The 24,545-nt window shown below is 43.2% G+C and overlaps 1 protein-coding gene and 1 long non-coding RNA gene across 3 annotated transcripts; both read left to right on the plus strand.

The window, feature by feature from the left end:
* The first annotated feature begins 531 nt into the window (after window positions 1–531).
* Window positions 532–11,747, plus strand: LOC310663976 (UPF0488 protein C8orf33 homolog). Of its 2 annotated transcripts, none has more exons than XM_083412462.1 (9): window positions 532–995; window positions 2,118–2,178; window positions 3,004–3,094; window positions 3,780–3,917; window positions 4,898–5,416; window positions 5,731–5,867; window positions 7,288–7,375; window positions 9,089–9,235; window positions 9,942–11,747. In XM_083412462.1, exons 2-9 carry the CDS (start codon window positions 2,170–2,172, stop codon window positions 10,154–10,156), a joined length of 1,344 nt encoding a protein of 447 aa, XP_083268588.1. In that variant the 5' UTR covers window positions 532–995; window positions 2,118–2,169; the 3' UTR covers window positions 10,157–11,747. The 2 variants fall into 2 exon arrangements, with proteins under 2 accessions (XP_083268588.1, XP_083268589.1); XM_083412463.1 differs by having other exon boundaries at window positions 540–1,029.
* Window positions 11,748–16,477: 4,730 nt separating this feature from the next.
* On the plus strand, window positions 16,478–23,802 carry LOC310663990. Its single transcript, XR_014504721.1, has 2 exons — window positions 16,478–17,423; window positions 22,318–23,802. It is a non-coding gene; the product is annotated as an uncharacterized lncRNA (long non-coding RNA).
* Window positions 23,803–24,545: the final 743 nt, after the last annotated feature.

Genomic DNA, 24,545 nt, shown 5'->3' on the forward strand with positions numbered 1-24,545 from the left:
ATCCTTGGTGTGAGAACAGGAGTGTTAGAAATGTGTAAGAGTGTTCCTGTTTTCATTTTCTGTAAAATGCTAATGGATATGTTGCAACCACCATGCAGTCCCTTGATCAGTACTGTATTTTAAAAACGCAACGAGTGGATTTATTTTCTCTCTCTCTCTCTCTGGAATTTTACAAGTCAATATTAGAAGTCAAAGACACAAAACTGCAAAAGAAAAACAAAACAGTGGATTCAATGAATATAGGAAAATGTTGCATCATAAACAAGCATCTTTAGATAAGGCATAGAGGGCAAAATAATTATTATAACGAGAAAGGTCCAGCTGTTAGTCATGGCCGTAACCGACTGTTTTCAGAACGAGAGAGGCCTTTTTATTAACACCATTTAACAGTTCTGCGTTGAATAAAAGGATATCAATCGTTAAGATGATCGAAATACAGTAATTCGTTCAGTGACTGCGCTTTTCTGTTTTCCCCGGCAGAGGGCACTTGCGGTTAATAAATGTCCCCGTGGAGATTATTATCATCGCCTCTTCCACAACATTTTTTTTTTTTTTAAAAGAGAGGTTAGGATTGCAATCCTATACCACTTCAACCCTGGGAAGAAACCCCATTGGACTCAATCGGAATTACTCTTGAGTAGAAATGATTGAGTAGATGAAGCTGTTAGCATTGAGTAAATAATAATAATAATAATGAACCCAAATGTGGGGGTTAAAAACACGTCCTTAAAGTGTGGTATACTTTGTGGACGATTCCTGAGCAAGAGATTTGCAGCAATCGAAAGCTACTGCTTCAGTTTCAAGGCGAGTTGCATAGCCGGAACGACTTAACGGCGGAACTGAACGCAGAGAATGTTAGGTGACGGGGAAGAGGTTCGGCCTCGGACATGGTCCGCCTCGCTTATTTGCATGGCAGAGCTTGAGCAGCCAATTAAGGAGAGAAGAGCTGCAGGAATATCCACATAACAACTTGAAAGAGAGTCCAGTTTGCTCAGGTTTGTGAAGCTGGCACAGGAAGGGGGGCATTTGGTGAGCGAGAAAGATCTTAAAATAGATGATCTTAAAATAGATGGGAGACCTACTGGTAGAACTCTAGGTTCCTTGCCATAGAATGACCAGGAATGTGCTAACCATTTAAGTTTTCTGGCGGTGGGGGGGGTGTGTGTCGTCCTAATTAAGCTGCCGAAACGACAAAAGAGAGGGTGTGTTTGTGCGTGAAAGGGCTGTGAGCTCAGTGCTTGTGGGGAAAACAATTTATTGGGCTGAGCATGTGCCCAGAGCATGTGCACCTTCTTCCTTTATTCTAAGTGTATGTCAGTGCACACGCACCCCTCCAAAGGAGCAACATTTAGCATTCATGTAGGGTTCTCGGTGCTTCACTAAGAACCCTGAAACTGGTTTTATGGTTCCCATTTTGCAGATTGAAGACTGAGGCTGAGAGATAGGGACTTGCCTAAGGCCACCTGCCTAGGAAGGACTCTCACTTAGGCCCAGCCAGAATGTTTGTGAATTAGCCCAGCATAGTCACTACCCTGACTTATAGCTGCTCTCTAGGGTCTCTAATCAGAGAGGGTCTTTCCAGCAGCCTGCTACCTGGGCTAGGTGGACAAATAGGAAGCTACTTATCAGGTCATTGTAGGTAACCTCAGGCAAGCCACTTTTTCCTCAGCCTTGGCTCCTTATTTGCAGCTGGAGATACTGTGGATTAAACCTGGAGTCATCTGCACGGAAAGCATGTTTACTCACATGTAAGTCCCATTGTATTCAGTGGTCATAGGAGCACAGGAATCTGCTTTCTACTGAATCAGACTATCATTCCATCTAGGTCAATATTGCCTGCACTGCTTGGCAGCGGCTCTCCAGGATTTCAGATTAGAGTCTTTCTCAGCCCTACTTGGAGATGCTTGGTATTGAACCTAGGACATTCTGTATGCAAAGCAGATGCCCTGCCACTGAGCTACAGCCCCCTCCCCAGCCTAGGGCTGCAACCATACTCACATAATTTTCTAGGAATAAGCCCCCTTGAACTCGATGGGGCTTACCCTTGAGTAAATATGTATAGGATTGCACTGTAAATTTCTAATGTTCTAATGTTGATCTGTAATTCATGCTTCTAGGTGAATGATGATGTAAGGACTTGTACACAAGCCTGGATTGCCAACTATCCTAATGGAAGAGGTAAGGAGTGTGTGGACCTTTCTCTGTTTGCTGGGTCTTTTGCTCCTGTACACCTATAAAAGCTACAAATGGAGGAATTTTAGCAAGTACAGCAAGTCATGTCCCAGTGCTGCAGGGTGTTTTATAACTGCATCTTCACATCCAAAACAATTAAAATACAGAGACCAGCCCTCCAGTTTCAGATGACATTTTTTCTTACATTTCTGGACTTCGAACATGTCTCTGTCTAGAGAGAGATCTGGTTTGCAAGTCACACTAAATTGCAATTTAAAACGAATGGGTTTAATACAGTGGTTGTGTATGTGTGAATAAGTACGCATAAGAAAGAAATTCCACATTCCCCCAAATCCCTTGGAATTGTGCTTTACTGTGGTGGAAGAGAGGAGGCACAGTCACCAAATATTATGGAGTTTCCCACTGAAAAACTGCCTGGGTTCCATCCAATTCTGGTACTAACAGAGGAATAGCATTAGGAACATCTGGGTTTCTCAGTATGTAGAAAGAGAGGGAGGGGGACACACACACCCCTTTTAAGTAGCAGTCCTTATGCCAATGGAGCAATGGATCCAAACTACAAGAAAGAAGATTCCACCTAAACATTAGGAAGAACTTCCTGACAGTAAGAGCTGTTCGACAGTGGAATTTGCTGCCAAGGAGTGTGGTGGAGTCTCCTTCTTTGGAGGTCTTTAAGCAGAGGCTTGACAACCATATGTCAGGAGTGCTCTGATGGTGTTTCCTGCTTGGCAGGGGGTTGGACTCAATGGCCCTTGTGGTCTCTTCCAACTCTATGATTCTATGATCTCTGTTATCTTTCCATTGATCCAGGCTCCCAAACCAACATACCAGGAGGAACTGGAATGGTGCATCTCTCAACTGGAGAATGGCCTCCTGCATCTCAACCCAACTCCAAAGCAAGGTGTGTTGCCTCAACGTCACTGGCTTCACCCTAAACCAGTAGGATCAGCCACAAAACATTGTGGTGCGGAGTGCTGCTGTTAGGCTGCTAGCCTACTCTATTTGAGCTCAGCTTTTGTTGTTGGAAAAACAGAATACAAATATTAAATCAAATTACTATGTCACGGTCTCCCACCAGCCACTCCATTGCGCTGCCAGCCACCATTCCATGCCCACAGAGCTTGCTTAGGTCTCATTGGCTTGTTCCCTGCCCCTACCCTTAGGATTTTTTTCTGTATTTTTTTTGTTTTGTTTTTATGTACTGTACTGAAAACCTTAGAGTTTCCCCAAGCCTGCTTATACCATCCTTCTTGAGCCATTCAGACTTCAGACACCTTGTGCCATTTTGATGACATTGGCAACAGCACACATGACTTGAACTTCGAAGATATATTGATAATCAGCCAGCATCTTTGTGGTGCAATGTTTCTTCTCTTTTCCTTTCCCTTTTTTTAAAAAAATGAAATGAGTGCATGTTAAACAGCATGTGTAGACAGGGGAGAAGTACTACAGAGTTACCTTGCTGCGTGCATGTAGGGCCTACTGAGATTACCCGTGGATTGTCAAATACTTTTGTAAGAGCATCAAGTTAAAAGCAGAGCTTTCATTGTGAGTTGTTTGTATTTTCTTCCACTTCTTGTGAGCAGTAGAGGAGACACGGCGTATCCTTGGGGTGCTGCGCTCGAGCAAGTCTCCTCTTGTGAAAAAGCGGCAGGTGATGCATCATGTCTTTGGGGACTACCGGCTCAAGATGGCAGAGGAGAGGCAGAGGGCAGCAAAAGCAGGTGAGGTGGAAAGCTGTGCTGTCAAGCATCACTCAGCAATGCTACTTCCTCCAAGTTCAGGACCTTTATCAGTCCAAGGGCCACAATTTTAAATATAAAACTATAAATTGTGTGTCTTTGCTTCTCAATTTGTATTGTGTTACTTTATGCACTGTGACTTGCTGCTATTTTTATTGATTACAGTTTAGAAAGTATTTGTTGTAATTATTAAGGGTGAATGTTTGTTTAATTATTATTTGCTGATATTAAATTTTATTGTGTACTATATTCTAATGGATTATTGAATATTTCTTTATTTTATATAAGTTGTTTATTTTAAAGTTATATTTGTATTGGATCATATTGTTATAAGGTGTGTGATCTTATTTATTTTATTATTACATTATTATTTATTAAATTTATATACCGCCCTATACCCAGAGGTTCTTCAGTTTGTAAACTGCCTTGTGTGTAGTAATATAGAAAGGTGATATACAAATTAAAAATGAAATGAAATTCCTTCTGGGCAACCTTTTGGGGGCCCATGCCAGTGCTGGCTGGGTGGGGTCAGAGAAAAAGTAGGTGGGGCAACAAATATAAATTACTTTTAAGTAGTAACTAATGTCACACTCAGAAATCCCTCTCTATCGTATGCCCGAGCAAGCAAGAGGCTTATCAGAGTTCAAGGACACAGCCCAGCCAGGCAAAAACACTGGAGGGTATGAAGCAAGGCCAATGAGAGCTGTGGCCTGGAGTAGTTTTGGCAAGATTTCAGACATCGTTAATCTCACACCCTTGCCTGTAAGGCTGGAACTGCTTGTTCCTGCTGTTGCCAAAAGCCTCAGGCTGCATGTTGCTGCCATCAGCAAATACAGACCAGCATCTAGTTGTGTCTCATCTTCTCGTCAGATGGGGCCAGAAGTGCAGGCAAATGACCAATTCCCTAGAAAAGCCATAGTGACATAGTGAAAACACCAACCCTTCTGTTCCTTCTCCTGTAGCTGTGAAGCCCAAGAACACTGTGCAGATACAGCCGGGAGATACCCTCAGTTCAAGCAGCGTGGCGTACAGGAAGCAAGCTAACCACCCTTCTGCAACACCAGCATCATGGTTTGCACCGACAGACAACAGCTTTCAGTTTGACTTTGTTATTTCCAAGGGAACCTCAGAAGAAATTGGTGGAACTGCGAGAGAAGCACATGAGGTGGATGACTCCGGAGAGCAGTCCACTGGTAGCAGTCTCTCTGGGACACTGGACATTGGAACAGGGAAGCCCGAGTTTGCTTTCAACTTTGTCATACCAGACGTTCCCCCTCTTCCATCTGCTGCTGCAGATCCAGGCTCTGAAGCTGTGGTAGAAGAAGCCACAGAGGTAGACTCCACATCCCAAAATGCCACAGAGACCATGCCAGAGAGTGCAACTTTTTCAAAACCCAATAAATCAGCTGCGAAGGGCAATGGAGGTAGAAGAGATGAAGGCACCGTGCAAGAGGTTTCTAAATCAGAGACTGCCCAAGCAGGTATGGAGACTAACTGCAAGTTTTAATTAAGTTTCTGAAATAGATGTATGCCTGCTCGCCTACAGTGAGTATAGAATTGGTCCCAGGTGATGCTCCTTTTAACAAATGTTCTTTCATTTATAAGACCTCCTATTTCCATTGCTCAGGGTAATATGGAACTTATTGCATTGTTGCAGTCAGAATCTCATGCAATAAAGGGCCCTTTTTTCTCTGCCTGTGGGAACCTTTCCTATAAGACATATGTATACAGTTACATGGATTTGATTGATTTAAAAGACAGGTGAATAAATAATAATTATTCATTTTTTCCCTAGGAACAAAGCTGAGTGGATCTTCCAATAGGAAAAAGAAAAAGAAACAACCACCTTTAAAAGGAGTACATGATGGCAATGTAAATGGAGATCATAGACCTTGTGGAGGAGGTAGACTTGACCAAACTGACATGTGTCAGGTATGTGAACACCTTGTGGTCAGAAGGAATGTGGCTAAATCTTTGTGTAAATATTTCCAAAATTCTGCCACCTGTAGCTCCAGTTGACAGCATGGTAGTCATGTATTTTATTTAAGTATTGTTACTTAAGGGGTAGCCCAGTCAGATGGGCAGGGTACAAATAATAAAATTACTGTATTTTTCGCCCCATAGGACGCACCTAGTTTGGGGGGGGGGGGAATAAAGAAAACAAATTTTATTTCCCTCCCAGGCGCGGGGCGGGGGAAGCCCGAGCTTCCCCAGCCCCCAGAACAGGCTGCTCTCCGCAAGCCGTGGGAGGGCTCCCGCGGCTTGCGCAGAGCTACCCGAAGTCCGGGCGCGACTGCTCAGCGCGCCCAGGCTTCAGGGTGCAGGCAGCTCTCCGCAAGCTATGGGAGCCCGGCGGGAACTCCCGCGGGCTCCCAAGGCTTGCAGATAGCTTCCTGAAGCCTGGAGAGCGAGAGGGGTCGGTGCGCACTGACCCCTCTCACTCTCCAGGCTTCAGCGAAAGCCTGCATTTGCCCCATAGGACGCACACACATTTCCCCTTCATTTTTGGAGGGGGGAAAGTGCGTCCTATAGGGCGAAAAATACAGTACTTATTCCTCTACTCTTCAACTGAAAAAGAACCCTAGAGTGACTTTTAATAGCAATAATAAGATAGTCCCCGTCCTCAACTACATAATATGAAAGACATAAAACAAAAGGAAAAGGGAGGGTGGAGGAAAAACACAAACTCAGAAAGTTCTTATAAATGTTTGTCCTATCAGGGAGAGGGGAAAGCGAGCACTTATGTGTAGGTTTATTTTTCATGCTTTATCCTGGTGGCAGCACAATTTTAAGGGCAGAATGTCACCCTGTTTAGAATTGACATCTCAGAAGGGTAAGCCTTTGTTAAGTCCCTGATTAAAAACATATTTATCAGCACACCAGTTTGAATGGGGAGAGAGGGTCAAGTTGCCACCATTGTTGAGAGAAAAAATGGGAGAAACCTCCTGTGGTTAAGAGCCATTTGACAGTGGAACAGGCTGCCTCGAGAGGTGGTAGGCCCTCCTTAGCTGGGTGTATTTAAGCAGAGACTGGGCAGCCACCTTTCAGAGTTGCTGTAGTTGCATCCCACACTGCAGTTCCTGCTTTGAGCAAAGGGTTGGACTGATGATCTCTAAGGTCATTTTAATTTCTAAAAATAATAATAATAATCTTGTGGTTGCCTTTTAAAATGTCCTGCCTAGGAAACAAACGTCTCTCCGCTCCTCCCTTTTTGTACTCCTTGAAAGAGGAATCCATTGCCTCTCCAATAGAAACCTAGAGGGAAGCCAGTTGCAAGGGAGGTACTTGCCCAGCTAGTCTTAATTGACTCTCCCTTTTATCCTGTGTCCCACCCCCAATTTTACTGCAACAGTCAGATGAACAGATGAAGAGGGAGGTGGACTGGTGCATTGAGCAGCTGGAGCTTGGCCTGAAGACTCGGAAATCAACTCCCAAGCAGGGTGAGTCCACTTGCAGGGGAAGACTGAGTTGGGGGGACTAAATAGAGTCTCTCTCCCATGTGGACCCCCCCCCCCAGGGAGGAAGTCATTGTTCTACTACGTTCATTTATTTTGGTCTGCAAATGTGTGTGTGTTGTTGTTTTTAATGCTTTAATTCTGTTTTATGATTTGTTGGCTGCTCTGAGAGCTTTTAAAAGGGACGCAGGTGGTGCTGTGGTCTAAACCACAGAGCCTAGGGCTTTCCAATCGGAAGGTTGGCAGTTCAAATCCCTGCGACGGGGTGAGCTCCCGTTGTTCAGTCCCAGTTCCTGCCCACCTAGCAGTTCGAAAGCACGTCAAGTGCAAGTAGATAAATAGGTACCGCTCTGGCAGGAAGGTAAAACAGCATTTTCACGCGCTGCTCTGGTTTGCCAGAAGCGGCTTAGTCATGCTGGCCACATGACCCGGATGCTGTACACCAGCTTCCTCAGCCAATAAAGCGAGATGAGCGCCTCAACCCCAGAGTCGGCCACGACTGGACCTAATAGTCAGGGGTCCCTTTACCGTTACCTGAGAGCTTTTGCTGATGAGTGTTGTGCACATTTCATAATCCTATATACTAATTGCCTGAGTATGCCCATGGGAAGCTCTGGTTTGAGGCTTCCCATGGGCATCTGGTGGGTCACTGTGAGCAGAGGATACTGGACTACATTGGCCACTGCCCTGATCCTGCAGGGCTCTTTTTATGTTCTTAAGTGTGTGTGGATTCTTATGTGTAAAATATGACGTCATCCATGTACATGAGGGAGGTGCCAACAGTCTTGGGGAATAAAAAATAAAAAAATCTTCAGCAGAGAAAAAGAGCCCAACAAAGACTGAGCATGCTCAGAATACCAATTGATTGACGGGTATGTGTGTGTATGAGGTGAAAAACCAGGGGCAGGGGGGGGGAGAGAGAGAGAGAGAGATGGAACGGAGTACAGTTGTACCTCGGTTTATGAACTTAATCCGTTCCGGAAGTCCGTTCTTAAACTGAGGCGCGCTTTCCCTAATGAGGCCTCCTGCCGCCGATGCCCTTCCACCATTCGGCTTCCGTTCTTAGACTGAGGTAAAGTTTGCAAACCGGGACACTACTTCGGGTTTTGTGGCGTTTGTAAACCAAATAGTTCATAAACAGGGCTGTTCTTAAACCGAGGTACAGTGATACCTCGGGTTACAAACTCTTCAGGTTATAGAGTGACACTTCAGGTTACAGACTCCGCTAACCCAGAAATAGTACCTCGGGTTAAGAACTTTGCTTCAGGATGAGAACAGAAATCTTGTGGCGGCAGCGGGAGGCCCCATTAGCTAAAGTGGTACCTCAGGTTAAGAACAGTTTCAGGTTAAGAACAGAACTCCAGAACGAATTAAATTCTTAACCCGAGGTACCACTGTACCACTGTAGCTTAGAAGAGGGTGTGGCTGGCTCACCAGCACCCTGAGCTAGAACAGTCCATCATCATAGAATCATAGAACTGAAAGAGACCACAAGGAACATGTAGTCCAACTCCCTGCACTGTAGGAATCTCACCCATGAACCTGAGATTAAAGGTTTCATGCTCTACCAATTGTGCCCTCCCCACAGTCCACACTGTAACATTTTGTGGCAGGCCCCCCTCTTGTGACGACAATGAAAACCACAAGGAATAATAGAAGTAGTAAGTAATCATAAAAATGTCATTTGCTTTGGTTCAGTGGATGAGGCACTCCGGGCCATCAAGACTCTGCGCAGTGAGAAGGCAGTGCTGGCAAAGAAGCGCCAGTTGATGCGTGCCCTATTTGGCGATTACAGGGAAAAAATTGCAGAGGAAAAACAGAAGCAGCTGAAGCTCATGCAATCAGGTAAGGAAGTGGAGCATGGCTGAGAATTTGGGGACAGAGTTTTGAGCCACAGCGATAGCATATTAGGGGCTTTTTCTGACTGGGGCTAATATTGAGGATGGTAGGCAGAATACAACTGCCCAGAGCAGTCTCCAGCTTTCAGTCTTTGCCTGTCTGCTTGGAATTCAGTGGGACTTAAGCCCAGGTAAGTGAGTAAAGGATTAACAAGAGATTGCAGATAACTGCTGAACCCTTGCCTAGATGCCGATGCTGTAAATTCTGTCCCACCCAAAGGAGTTGTGTGCCTAAGTTTCAGTTGTTCTTACTGCAACCAAGTTGTAGCTGGTGCTTGGGAACATAGGAAGCCGCTTTAAGCTGGTCGGTCTTTCTCAGTATTGTCTACACCAGAAATAGCCAATGTGGTGCTCTCCAGGTGCTGTTGGACTGCAACTCCCACCAGCCACAGCCAATGTGGTCAATTGTCTGCCTGAAACAGAAGAAAGCAGTGTTATTTCTGTTCCCTTTTTCTAGGGAGAAGGAGCATTTGGAGGGCTGTGTCCCAGATGTAAAAGGTAGCAGGTTCCCCAAACGCGATCAGTTACTTTCAGCTCGATCTCACCTTTTAAAAGATGCCTGTGCAAGCAAAAATGTTCAGGATGAGAAAGTAGACTTACTGAGATGTGTGATGCAATTAAGAGATTTTAACAGTGGTTTTTTTATCTCCAAGCGTCGAAAGCAGCTCGTATTGCAGAAGTGACTGAAGATGCTTGCAGGAAGAGCAGCCGGGTTTTCAGGAAGTCCGCAGTCATGGCCAGGAGAGACCAGAGATCTGCAGGATCCTTTATTCCGTCTTCTACGCAGACAGCTTCTACTGGGGCAGCTGAGACGTGCTCTTTTGCACTCACATCTTCCCAAGAGGAATTCTGCTTCAATTTTTTCTAAGGAAGCTTGTTGAATACTTTTAACAGGTTTCTTTCACCTGGGTGTTGGAAACTTGGGCAAAGTTTCGTTTTGAAAAACCAAAGAAACAAGCAAGCCAAAAAACTTACTTGCAGAAAGGTTGCAAAAAATGGAATCAGGTATGTTGTTGAGTAGCCTGAAAAGCCTAATGGAAGTGCCTTAGGGGGAAAAGAAAGAGGGGTCTGGTGTAGTCTGTGCAGACCCCCATGAAATAAGTGATAGCTTAAGAAAACATTGCAGGCACATGGCTTGCCCCCGAGGATTCTGGGAGTTGTACAATTCCCAGCATTCTGAACACACTACATCTCCCAGGATTCTTTGGGGGAAGCCATGTGCTTACAATCTACTTTAAACGTATGGCATGCATGCAGCCAGAGTGGGTGTCTTTTTCTTTTTAAATCTTGGTGGAAATCTAGTAAAATAGCAGGTATAATTTAGAGGTGGCAGGAAAGAGAGGTAATCAGCAAGGGAGCAAAAGAATTCCTAGCCAAAGATGGACTGTAAAAATACAGCAGGTGCATCTATGCCATCAGAATTACTTTACACCTTGTAATTAAACCACTTTGAGGTTTTTGGGTTATTTTTTCAATCGAGTGGTATATAAATTTTATGAAATAAAATAATTGAATCCTCCATTATTTACATTTAGAGTTTGTGTGTGAGAGAGGTCACATGCACACCATTCATTCAAACCACATTTAAAGCATATTGCTCCCCCCCCAAAGAATCCTGGGAACTGTAGTTTACCCCTCACAAAGCCACATTTTCCAGCATTCTTCATAAACTACAGTTACCAGGATTCTTTGAGGGAAGACGTGTGTGCTAAATGTATGCTGTTGGTGTGACCTCCCTGTTCCAAGCTCTGTACAGCACAGATAAGTTTCCACTGGATCCTGGTACGATGCAGTTAATCGCTAAACTCATATATTTTACAGTGACTAACAATACATTCATTTTTATAGCAGATCATTTGGGAGATAGAAGCATTTTGCTATAAAATTAATATCTGTTTCCTTAGTTACTGTAGTGAATGCGATTGCCAGCTGACCACAGACAATAGCCTGCCTTGTTCTTTTGGCTTCAAGAGCAGCTGAATCTTCAGAAATCAGCACAACAAAGTAGATTTTCATTACCATTATTACCTGCTGATTCCTGCATATCCATCTGATATGAAAAGGCATCACAGCTGGCAATTGTTAATTCTCACACATACGCAAATGCATACCTGCAAAGCCCTGAACCTGTGCAGATTGGTCACTTGGCACTGAATAGCTGATATCGAAACAATTGCCTGATGAAATTTGCCAAGCATTGTGGGTACAGTCAAGCCTAGATGGCTGCCTTGTTGGGAGATCAGGCATTTCCCATGGTTACATCAGCTGTTGACCGTAACATGAGATATCATGAGAGGCTTCCTCACACATATGCAACGCAAATTGCCTACTTGTGTGAATATGTCAAGTAAAAAAGAAAGAAAGCCAATCTCTTTTGCACCTAGGCAAGAACAGGAGCAAATGATCTAGTGAACAGATGGATGCCTTAAATCAGAGACAAAATAAATGGATTTCCAGATCTTGCCCGTCTCTTTTCTCTTTCGTTTTTTCTTCATTATTCTTGCGAAATGTGTTTTCATTTGAGGCATTCAAATTTTATTTATTTAAAACGGGTTGTATCCAATAGGCTCAGAGTAGGTCTATTGAAATTAATGGATCTAAGTCATGCCTGTTATTTTCCGTGGGTCTACACTGGGTAGAACTAGCATCTTGTGGAAGCAGATTCCATAGTTTCAACTTTAAGCTATGCACTATGTGGGAAAAGTAATTTCTTTTGTCTATCCTAGTCTTCCAACATTCAGCTTCATTTGATGTCCCTGAGTTCTACTGTTATGAGAGATTCGATCCGTATTATGATCAAATGCTGGAGATTTCCATTTAGATGCAGACATTCAGATATGAAATGGGCTATGTCTGCTTCTGCCAACAATGTCTACTACCACCACCCGGGACAGGCAAGGCCACCACTTGCCTCTCCATTCATAAGGAGACACTGTCTTAAGAACAAGCCATTTTAAAAATGCTGAAATGCTGAGGGGTGTAAGAGGTGCCTAGGTAGCCCAATTTTTCCATTCCTCCTAACATTGGCATTTTCATCTGTAACAAAATAACTCCTGGCAGGGATGATGCCACACAATTTCAGCTTCGCTCAGACCTTGCCTGGAAGATATATGAAGAAACCAGGAGCATCAGCCAACCCTTCTCCGTTCACATTTTGGCTCACCGGTTCCACTATTGGCCCTTTGGCCCAACTTCCCTGTAAGGAAATGGAATTATATTCACAATCCCTATTCTGAGATTGGTTAAAGGTGGGGGCGGGCCTGGTGACCGTTGATTGGTCCCTTGTCTATGATAGCTAGGTGGTGGATCTGAAAGGAAGGCAAGGATGTAACGAGAGTTTAGAAAGGGCAATCTTGTCTTCAGTAGCCATGCAGAGCAAAGCTTCAGAAGAGGACTAACTCCTAACTCCCAGAACCATCAAATATTATTCCAGACTGCCTACTCTAGAGAGAGAGAAATTCACCCCTTTACGTTCCGTAACTATCGGTGCTATTTACAAACTGAGGGAAGGGGAATCTACAAATAATTCTTACTTTAACATTTAGATTATTATTATTATTTTTTTTAAAAAGACATTTTGGAGCAAGCACATTGAGTGGTTGTTTTTGCCTCTTGATTTAAAAGTAGTCTAAAAAGAACAAAGGCATTTTGGATGTGATCCTTTAATTACCAGGAGATAACCTGAGTTGAGTGAAAAGTATTTATTTACTTTAATTTTAGCTCTTTAGGTGGCAAAAAACCCTAACACATAACATGAGCTCATATTAAAATTGTTGCATTACAAAACTCTCAATGACAAGGAAACGTTCAGTAAATTTCAAGGACAGTATTCAAAATCACTAACGTTTTTTTGCAGCAAAAGTGACTGAGTTTTGAAAGAAGATATAGAGAAATGGCTTTGGCAAATTAACGAACTGTGAGAAAACTGGTTTTATGATATGAAGCATCTTTAATTCTGAAACTAAGCCTCTGTTCAGAAACGAAGTAATTGTTATATTTCACCTGTGCTCAAAATAATAGCTTTGCTTCTGCTATCAACTGCTCCTGAATGACATTTAGCATGAAGGAAATGTTTTTTTAAGAGTTCTAAATTAAATATGCCAGAATACTAATTTCCGGGCTGGGTTTTAGTGCTTCTCACTGAAATAAGTGCTTTGGTTTGTCTGGACCCTGAAAACGGTACCATTTGAAGTACGTAAAACATCTGCCATACCCAGCACTAGCTTAGGTCTGCCGTGGCAATACCTAAAGTATTTACTGCTCCTGGTACCCAATAACTGAGATGGATGAAGTCTGGGTTGTCTATTTGTGTATGGTTCCGTTTGCCATCGTCGTTATTTTGATGAAGCAGAAGCCAGATGATGAAATCAGGAAAGAGACAGAGACGCCAAGCGCCTCTGCTTCAACCTCATCCTACTCTAGCAGTTCTGGAAGTCGTATGGAATGCACTGAGGAGGAGATGGAAGCGTCCCTGAAGCAACTAACCAGCATCTTGTTCCATGCTGATGCACAGAGGAGGGAACCCCATCACGAGTACAACACCTCTGCCCATCAGAAAGACCCAGCAGGAAAGGAGCTAGGAGAATCCCAGCCTCAGCTGAGTCAGAGGAGAATTCAGGTACCGTACAAAGGCCCAGAAATTATGTTGAGATGTGCCCCAACAATATGAAGCCTTTGAGATGCAATGGCTGTGCCCTGGATACATAGGGTACAGTGGTACCCTAATTCATTCTGGAGGTCTGTTCTTAACCTGAAACTGTTCTTAACCTGAAGCACCACTTTAGCTAATGGCTGCCCCGCCGTTGCACGATTTCTGTTCTCATCCTGAAGCAAAGTTCTTAACCCGAGGTACTATTTTTGGGTTAGCGGAGTCTGTAACCTGAAGCATATGTAACCTGAAGCCTATGTAACACTGTACATACAGAGGTACCACTGTATAGTGTTGGGCTGTATGGAATCAACACCCCTAGTATAGGTTTCAGCAGACCAAGGAATTCGACCAGTAGGCCCTTAGGGTGTGGGGGGTGATCACAGGATCACTTGATACAGATCAGTTACCTCTTAAACCTGGTTTAACTACACCAGAAATGTTGTTAGCCTGACTAACACATGTATACTTTTTATCCTCACAACAGCCCTGTGGGGTAGGTTGGGCTGAGAGACAATGATTGGCCTCAAGTCACCCAGTAGGCTTCATGGCTGAGCAAACCCTGGCTTCCAAGCTTCCAGTCTAACACACTAAACTCTCTGCCATTGACATTTACACTTACTCTTAGGCTGCATTTAGTTTACATTTGAAATAAAGCATATTGTGACTTGGTGGGCTAGATTGATTTAAATCATGGCTTACACTATCAAGGGGGGGAGGGAAGGCCAATTTAAATAATTGATTTATACTGATTGGTTGGTTTTCAGATTGATAATGTTCTTCATATATTTCCTAAACAAAAGTGCAGTTCCAAAACCAATAAATAAAGTCGAATGTAGCTATTCTTATTGGAGGGATGATCAAATTGTGTTCTTGTTTTTTTCAATTAACACAGACAGAAAAGCCTCCTTTAACTGAAATATCTGGTAGAGGCCACTGACTGATTTGGTTTAGAGAGTAACTGTAACACTGAGCTGTTTACAATAAAGCTGTTTAATATTAACCAAGTTACTATTTAATATAAATTCCCTGTTCAAAAAAAACACCTCCAATTGAAATCTCATTAAAAAATACAAAAATAATAATAATAGATTTTCATCCACCCCATGACTTGGCAGCATTAGAAACATAAGTTTGCATTTCTGCGTCTACTTAATTTGCTGAGTGAGCTTTTCAAGTCCAGTTTTAGCTCCAGTAAATGGTTTCAGGTGTCACTTCTCTCTCTAAAAGCCAAACTATGTCCCAGAACAAAAATATGATATAGCCCACATGATATAGCCCTCGTCTTCCTCAGCATGATGCCCTCTAAATCCTTTGAACTACAATTCCCATCAACCTCAGCCAGCACAGCTGTGCTCCCCACCACTTCCAGTAGCTTGATCAACACAAGAGTTTCTTCAGGATGGGGACAGTTTTTCTCAACCCCCAATAACAAGCGCCTGATGAAATGTTCCTCTGTGTGTCTGCTAACTGCCCTGTGATCTTCAGATGAAAGGCAGGATGTACTTTTAACAACTAATAATAATAACTAAATGCATCCTGTTTTTCCTTTCGCTCTGGTCACTTCAGGAGTGTATTTCAAGCTGACATTTAAGACCTTTAGATGGCAAAAACTTTCAACAAATTCAGTGCCGATAAATCTGATCAAATAAATGTCAGGTTCATTTAAGTATACTGAACATATATGAATAAAAGTACATAGAAAGCTGTCTATGTACTGAATTAGACCACTGGTCCATCTAGTTCATTATTGCTGACACTGAGTGACAGCAGCTCTTTCGGGCAAATGACTTTCCCAGCTGGAGATGCTGAAACATAGCCGTCCTTTGAAATTCACACTTATCGCACTCATTTCCATGTTATTTGCAAACGGATTTTATTTGGATGCAAGTATGTAACGCGAAATAAGCACTAAACTTGCACTATGTTCTGCTGTATTTCTGGAAGGGCATTTGCATCATGTGAAAGCTCAAATTATAATAGGAAAATTAACAGGAAAATGTCGTGAAAAAAGAATAAACTGCTGTGTGAATGCAGCCTTAGACTACAACCTCTTTCCTCCAACTTTTCCTCTCCCACTCTGCAATATGGTGCTAATAATTCTGGTCATCCTTTCTGGGTTGTTTCCATAATTCCTAAGCCCCTAAGAATTCACTTTGGACACAGTAGTGCCCAATATAAATCTATGTTTAATTTAGAGTTTCTAAGAGTGTTCTTTTTAGGGTTTCTTCTCTCTCTTATTTGAAGGAAAGGCACAGCAAGGAATCAGAATGCTGAAACTCATTTATTTTAGCAAAATGCCTTATTTCTTGTTGAGTATGCCCCAGCAGATATCTGTGCTCTTTCTGCTTAATTTGGGTGGAGTCCCCTGGACTTTTTCCATGCTTCTATTTGTGCATCTTGTTTTGCAAGCTTGTGTCTATTTTCTTTCCCGTAAAGTCTTACAGTGTTTTCCACGGCTAATGATTACCTCATCTGTCAGATGATACATCCTTGCCGGGGGAGGGGGGGGAGTTTGCAGAGATGGGATCCTTCGCCCAAGAATTACAGGAACGAGAAGTCAATGTTTCCCCTCAATTTCTAGGCTTCAGCTGTGAGGGGCCGTTGCTTACATAGCCCATTGCACAAGAGAAACATTTGCAGAAGTAAAAACAAAAAAATTATGGGGTGAATCACTGTGATCACTGACTCAATATTCATTGAGTGCGCAGATATTCGGCGGGGGGGGGGGGAGAACCCTGCAAATTGGGGTGGGGTTGGAGGAATGGATTGGAATGTGCTGGAAAAGGGCAAAACTAGCTGACTGGGATTTATATGTTTGTTTTATTCAGCATTTTACACACACAATGTCTCAAAGTGAGTTGCAACACTATATAAAATGCAGGATGCCTAGACTCAGTTAAATCCAAGTGAATAAGAAGCCAATATACGGTATGTTTTCCCTGGTCTGCAAAGAAAACCTATTGAGTTCTCAATTTTCCCAGGGTCTTTGAAAGGTGCAGTTCACGCCCTGCAGCATTGAATTACAGTTAACCTTTCGCAGGAACGCTGCACTACCCTGTTGCGATCAGATATGATATTTGGCATGGCGCTTCATAAATACTTTTTGGGCCTTGAATCAAAATAGGTCAAGCTAATGCCGTTGCTATGCATTTGGCACTTGAGAAACATTTTGAAAATGTGGCTTGCCACCTGCCTGTGTTCTCCCTGTCTTTTTAGTATCTCGCATGGTTTTGACATCACCCACTGCATGGTGAACTTAACTACAATGAGGCAGTGGCTAAGTACATCCAGCCTCTGCCTGAAGCAAGATGAGCGCCGGCACCCCATAGTCACGTCTGACTGGACTTCACCATCCAGGGGTCCTTTACCTTTACCATACATTCATGCACATACAGCCCACTACCCTAGGGTAGTGCAAAATAACCTGTTTTTGTTTTCCTTTGCATGTCTGAAATCACTGATGAATTTTAGACAGCAGCATATGGTGAGCATGTTCTGATTTTCATTTGGGGCTGCTGGGCTCCTTCAACTGACCTGTTTGTTGAGCATCCAACCTGATTTGCTTGTGGGGCATCTTTCCATTTAATCATTTATTGCATTTTTCAGCGCATTTCCCCATCACTTTCCTAGCAGCGAAAAATATTTCCCTCTCCTCAAGGTGCGTTTGCACTAGGGTGCGTTTGCGCTAGGGTGCCAAAGCACTTTAATTGCGCAAACCTTAATTTCTGGTATACATTTGACTTCTTCTTGTGAAATAGTGGAGTCTAGAGGCGCCAACTCTTGTGTGTGCAAAATATGTATTTTGGAACCTGTTGGAAGCATCTTTGCTATTGGCTTTCACTTCTTTGTTCCCTTCTAACAGACATTGAGGGAGGTGCCAACACAACAGCCATCAAGGATTTGGACATCTTACTGTGAAAAGCAAGTAGGGGGGGAAACACCACATCATAAAATATGAACTCCTTAAGTCAGTGACACACACATACACACATCTTTTATAAGTCCTCCTCTGCTCAACTTGCTGTGTTGCTTACACTGCAATCAACTGAATGCAACCAACAAAGTTCAGGAGCCGCCTCCCCCCCCCCCCGATATCTCGCATTATCAATAAAAATAAACAAATGCATAAGCAAAGGACCTACCCATGTGATGCAGACACAAACCCCTACACTAACAGTAGGCAACAGAATGAAATAACAATACCCCCATCTCTCTCCCCCCCAACCCCAACTGCAAGAAGCCTATGACAAAAGTATCATAGAATCATAGAATAGAATCATAGAGTTGGAAGAGACCACAAGGGCCATCGAGTCCAACCCCCTGCCAAGCAGGAAACACCATCAGAGCACTCCTGACATATGGTTGTCAAGCCTCTGCTTAAAGACCTCCAAAGAAGGAGACTCCACCACACTCCTTGGCAGCAAATTCCACTGTCGAACAGCTCTTACTGTCAGGAAGTTCTTCCTAATGTTTAGGTGGAATCTTCTTTCTTGTAGTTTGGATCCATTGCTCCGTGTCCGCTTCTCTGGAGCAGCAGAAAACAACCTTTCTCCCTCCTCCATGTGACATCCTTTTATATATTTGAACATGGCTATCATATCACCCCTTAACCTCCTCTTCTCCAGGCTAAACATGCCCAGCTCCCTTAGCCGTTCCTCATAAGGCATCGTTTCCAGGCCTCTGGAAAAAAGTGTCTCTCACTAAATGTAAACAAACTGAAAAAGACCAAGAATTGAAAGTCGAGACAATAGATGTACCGTTCCCTGTTTATCTGTTTGTTTTGTTGCACAAAAACAGCCTTTAATAAAAAAATATTTTTTATAAATACTTGGTATGTGGATCTTATGGATACAGCTTTACACTCAACCATAAACTGAGTTGGTTCTAAGGATGAAAGGATCACTAACTTTTGGTTCTCTCAGTTTCTAATTTTGTCAGACTTGAATTTGTTGGTTCAAGGAAAAAATAGGGATATAGAAGGGAGACTTCCTAGATGCAAAGATCCAGGTTTGGGACAAGTACTCTTTGGTGAGAGAACTCCAGCAGAGATTTAAAATCACAAAATACGCAGCAAACGTGGAAATATAGGCTATTAGACCTTTAAAATATGCCCTTCTGAATTCCAAAACTCTCTTCTTCTCCTAGCATAGAAAAAGACCACATGTTTGGTATGTTATAAATGGTTTACTTAAAACTCTCCAAAGGTCAGATTCATGTGCTTTTCCATACATCAGTCAGAAAAGTTGCACAAGCAGTAAAACCTGGCTTAGTTGCAAAATGGTGAAAGTTTCTAAATTAGTGGTATAGGAACTCAGGAGGGGCAGCTTAAAAGCCTCTTCACATGCTGAGTTCATAGAAGAGACTGGGAGAGGAACAAAGGCTTTATTATCTAGTCCAGGCATAGGCAAACTCAGGTCCTCCAGATGTTTTGAGACTACAATTCCCATTATCCTTGACCACTGGTCCTGTTAGCTAGGGATGATGGGAATTGTAGTTTTTTCTAAAACATCTGGAGGGCCAGAGTTTTCCTATGCCTGATCTAGTTCCTTCCAAGGTGAGCTAAGCCTGGCAGGACACCTTACTCTATGGTCTTAACCCCTTCACGTATTAAGTATAAATTTGTATGTTGGCTATTTTAGGCTGGTTATCCCATAGAATTCAGTTCTCCACATTTTGCAGTAATTTGTGTTTAAAATTTTTTTAATCCTCATGAAAATTCACCAGCATTTTAGTGTGAAATTATCTTAATAAACACATTTTATATGCAGTTTTGACAATGCATCTGATTCCTCCCCTTCCCCTTATCATTATGCCAGGCTGCATAGACCAACTTTTTAGAAACATGATTACATATTGGCTGATAGTTTTCAGGCCACTGATGTGTCTCAGATTTGGACACAACTTGGGAGACCCAGCTCCCCGCCTAGAAAGATACTTTGCCTCTTCTACCCCCCCCCATCTTTTTTTCTTTCCTGATGCAGCCCTAGGAAATGGTCTTCCAATAGAGATTCAGCAGGTGTCTTCCATATTGACCTTTAAACATTTGCTGAAAGGTTTTATTTGACACCAGGCTTATGCAGACAATTAAGCTAAACACCTTCTGCAATTTTTAATTGGTTATCTGTTTTTTCTGTTTTATTGGTTTTTATTGTTTATGAAAGATTGCTGTAAATTGCTTTTTAAAAAATATGAAATTGTAGTATACAAATATATTTATGAATGAATAAGCTGAAACAAGCCCAAATCAAGTCCATGGGGTACGTGCGTCCCATCTCTGCTTCTGTCTTTTGGGGGAAGCTTAGAAGGTTTCACTTCTGTTTTTGTTAAGCACAGATTGCCCCATGGGGAATTGTGGTGAGTTAAAAAAGCTAACTTTAGAAAACATTGATTAAAGTTGGTTTAATGTGCAACCACAGTTTGTAGGTCCAGACAACATGGGAAAAGCTTCCCAAATCCTTCTCTGGTGCGGCACAGGAAGAAGAAGAAGAAGAAGAAGAGTTTGGATTTGATATCCCGCCTTTCACTCCCTTTAAGGAGTCTCAAAGCGGCTAACATTCTCCTTTCCCTTCCTCCCCCACAACAAACACTCTGTGAGGTGAGTGGGGCTGAGAGACTTCAAAGAAGTGTGACTGGCCCAAGGTCACCCAGCAGCTGCATGTGGAGGAGCGGGGACGCGAACCCGGTTCCCCAGATTATGAGACTACCACTCTTAACCACTACACCACACTGGAAGAAGGAAGGGGGGAATACAGGAGACTAGGTCTACCTAGTTGTCATTCCAGCTTGCGCACATCACACTAAACTATGGTTTGTGTGCAACTACAGCCATTGTGGGAGGCAAGGGAGATGATATAGAGTGGTAAAGAACATGGCTGGCATGTAGGTCTTAGGGGCAGTCACCTACTAAAGGATCTATCATGGTAGAGAAAAGACCCCTGCTGAAGACCCTAGACACCCCAAGCCAGAATATATTTGGAGCTAATCGAGACCCAACTAGGGAAGCAAGTACATTCTAAGTATGCCCAATTCTGGTTTATAGGAGGAGAGCATGGAGCCTTTTCGAGTTGTTGTTATCACAGAAGCAAAAAGCCTTAATTACAAAGCATTTGCTGGGACATCACTCTATTAAATGCCTGCTTAAAAGCAGGTCATGAGGGAATCAGACCCAGCTAGTGGAGACTGGTTTATTAAGATGAACAGAGCACTGCCTCACTGAGCTCAGTCTGCCTCAGATGGCTCTGGGAAAGGCTGCCTAGAGGTGACACTAGCTGTCACTGTCTTAACTGGACTGCCACCAACAACTGGCTAATCAGGGCCTTGCTTTTCAGGTGATCCAAGTGATCCTTCTAAGGAAATAGGTGTTTGTGTTGTTTATAAAAGTGTTTCTATATTTCCATATCGTATCACACCAAGGCAGTGTACCATGTTACCACATAAAACACAATTTATTGTTATTTATTTTTAATGCAGGATTGTTAAGGTGACCGGCTAATCAATAATAAAATTTAAACAGCTGCAAAGGTCTGACAGCATATAAAAGTCCTCAGGAGACTCCTGGGAGTCAAAAGCGAGGGTGCCCGATGAGTCTCTGTTGGAAGAGTGTTACACAGCTCAGGTCCTGCTTGTGGGCTACTGTGAGAACAGGATGCTGGACTCCTGTTGGGCCACTGGCCTGATTCAGTAGGATCTGCTTATCATCTTATAGGACCACTGTTACTAAATGTCTGGCTCCTGGTTGAGGCCAGTTAGCCCCTGGAACACAGGGGATAATACTTCCCTGGATAATCTCAGCAACTTTAAGGTATCCTGGGCACAAGTTGTTCAGGGCTTTGTATATCAACAGAAGAACCTTGAACGGGTCCCAGTAGCATATGGGCAGCCGGTCCACATAACATCACCGACACTTCATTTGATCAAACTTATCCTCGTTGATATCTAACCCTTGAGGGCAACATCGCCGACACTTCGTTTGATCAAACTTACCTTTGTTGATATCTACAGGAGCCTGACTAAAGGAACTTTAAAGACTGAATCTTCCTTTTGGACACAATTTGAATGAGTTTTCTGTTTGTGGATTCTGTAGTAGATCTTGTACATAGCTCTCTCAATTTTTGGATTATTAATATAAGATTTAGAATGTAGAATGGTTTGGTAGCGTTTTGTGTGCCGCTTATGTGCTGCTTACTTTATACTGGTATACTACAAGAATTGGCAACATAGGTTCATTTCTTCGGTACACGTATTTCAGCAGCGGTGCTGTGTGCTGCTGTCCATCTGTCCCCATCAGCAATTTAGCTGCTATGGTCTGCTCCAGCTGCAGCTTTGTGTCCTCCATTCCTCTCACTCCTTACTGAATGTTCTCCTTGTTTCTCCTACAGGTTCATTTCCCACTGTGCGCTGGTAGACGCTTGAAGCAAATCTCACACACCTTCTCCAGAAGGAAGAGGCTTTCAAAGAAAGGAAAACAACAGGATGTTTCTTTGCTCTTCCCACTTCCTCTAACAGAAACTGTGATTTTGACCTAACAGTTAGGTTATTCACTAAAGGCAAATATGCTGTTCCGAAGAATTGATGCTTTTGAATTATGGTGCTGGAGGAGACTCTTGAGAGTCCCATGGACTGCAAGAAGATCAAACACATCCATTCTTAAGGAAATTAGCCCTGAGTGCTCACTGGAAGGACAGATCGTGAAGCTGAGGCTCCAATACTTTGGCCACCTCATGAGAAGAGAAGACTCCCTAGAAAAGACCCTGATGTTGGGAAAGATGGAGGGCACAAGGAGAAGGGGATGACAGAGGACGAGATTGTTGGACAGTGTTCTCGAAGCTACAAACATGAGCCTGACCAAACTGCGGTTGACAGTGGAAGACAGAAGTGCCTGGCGTGCTCTGGTCCATGGGGTCACGAAGAGTCGGACATGACTAAGCGACTAAACAACAACAACTGTTCTGAGGCTTTTAAGTGCCCTCGCTGTTCCCTGACCTTGCTGAACAAATTCCTCTTTCCCGCCTAGGTGGTTTTTATAGCTACAGGCTTAAACTCTGTCCCACCTGTGCTCACAACAATATGGTTCCCTGGACATAGAGGTTCCTACTATGTCCCTGTGACTCTCAAACTGCTACTGGAAAGTGTGTGCGAGAGAAAGAAAGAGATAGAAAAAAATAATCTTCAGAATGGGGGTGAATTTCAGGCCTGGGGATTTGAGGCAAATGCAACCCTCCTGTCCGTTGGGATTCTCCAAACACTTTCTCTTCTCTTGCCCCTGTGATAGGAATTTTATGGTCTTAGATATATGGTAATGTTCATAAGTGTACCAACCAAGCACATACATAGATCAGCACAGGAAGACCAACCTGGAACCATTTTGATTTCTAAACTGAGCAAATGTTTTCTCTGCAAAGTCAAAGTGGAAAAGCCTCCCCATTGTCTTTTCCTTCACAAATTCTGTCTTAAGGGTATGTCTGTGTTTGAATAGGGTGTGAGCCTGTGACATGGCCCAGGAACTAAGTATTTATCACTACAAAAGACTGGCCAGGCTCCGCAGGCAATCCAATCAAGTAACATGCCAGACAGGAGATAAACAAGGACAGGAGAAAAACAATATTAAAATTTCTGTTTTAGACTGCCTTTTCTGTGATGTAGATGTGATGTATCTGAGGGGTGGTTTTAGGTTACACCCCTTCTGTGACGTATGTATGATGTTTCTGGGGGTGGGCTTGATCTACAGGGTGGCAATTTCAAAAGTCTTTATAAGGCCTTGCGGGCCATTTTTCTGGGTCCCTCCTCCGCTCCTGCAGGTGAGGGGAGCACCCTATTGCAACAGATCAATAAAGTTCAAGTTTACTAGCTGCTTTGCTTCTCAATATTCTCTGGTTGGCCTCTGCTATTCTCTCCTACCAATAGGGAACCTATGTAAGGACTCTATATCGGCTCTTGGATACGCCATAAGGGAAAAGGGCAATCTTTGTTTACAACACCCCTCACCTGGTTGTTTTCACCTGGCTGGAAATGTACCCTTGAACTCTGATGATGGCTAGAAGCAGGGTGTGGAAGCATGTGTAAAAGTTTACATCTGTTGCTCCACCCATTTTTGCTTCTGGCCACGCCTTCCAGTAGCACTCCCTGCCCCCGCCTCCCTTGCTCAGAAGGGAATACGACCCTCCGGCTGAAAAGTTTACATGTCCCTGGCTTGGAAGATGCTACCAAATAATGAATATGCTCTGTGTGGATAGCTGGGTGTTTTCATTTTTCAATCCTTGTGTGGCATGACAAGCCCTACAATTCAGCAGTTTTGTACGAGGCCAGTCAGGTTCTCTGCTGTCCCCTGTGCAACCCTTTGAAACGCCCCCCAGTAGCAATTCCTTCCTGAACCATATAAAGCTGCAGTAAGTTGTGTTTGACTCCAATTTTTTGTACAAGCTGCTTTGAGGCCAGTTATGTTCCTATTTATCTGAGCTAGCCTAGTATAAATTACACAAAGCCTGAGCTGGAGGTATTTGTACAAGCTGATCCAGATCATACTATCTATCAGTGTGTCTTCCTCATCCATTTAGCTCCCAGAGTTTTCTTTCTTTGTCTTGGAGTTGCTATGTTTGCTAAAATAACT

This window comes from Podarcis tiliguerta (assembly GCF_965153285.1).
Source record: "Podarcis tiliguerta genome assembly, chromosome: 14".
In the NCBI taxonomy this organism is placed as follows: Eukaryota; Metazoa; Chordata; class Lepidosauria; order Squamata; family Lacertidae; genus Podarcis; species Podarcis tiliguerta.

Bases quoted from the DNA above. Each gene is read 5' to 3' on its own strand.
- LOC310663976 (XM_083412462.1), top strand. The intron at 3,918-4,897 runs GTGAGGTGGAAA...CTTCTCCTGTAG, and splicing joins GCAGAGGGCAGCAAAAGCAG to CTGTGAAGCCCAAGAACACT. The intron at 5,417-5,730 runs GTATGGAGACTA...TTTTTTCCCTAG, and splicing joins ATCAGAGACTGCCCAAGCAG to GAACAAAGCTGAGTGGATCT.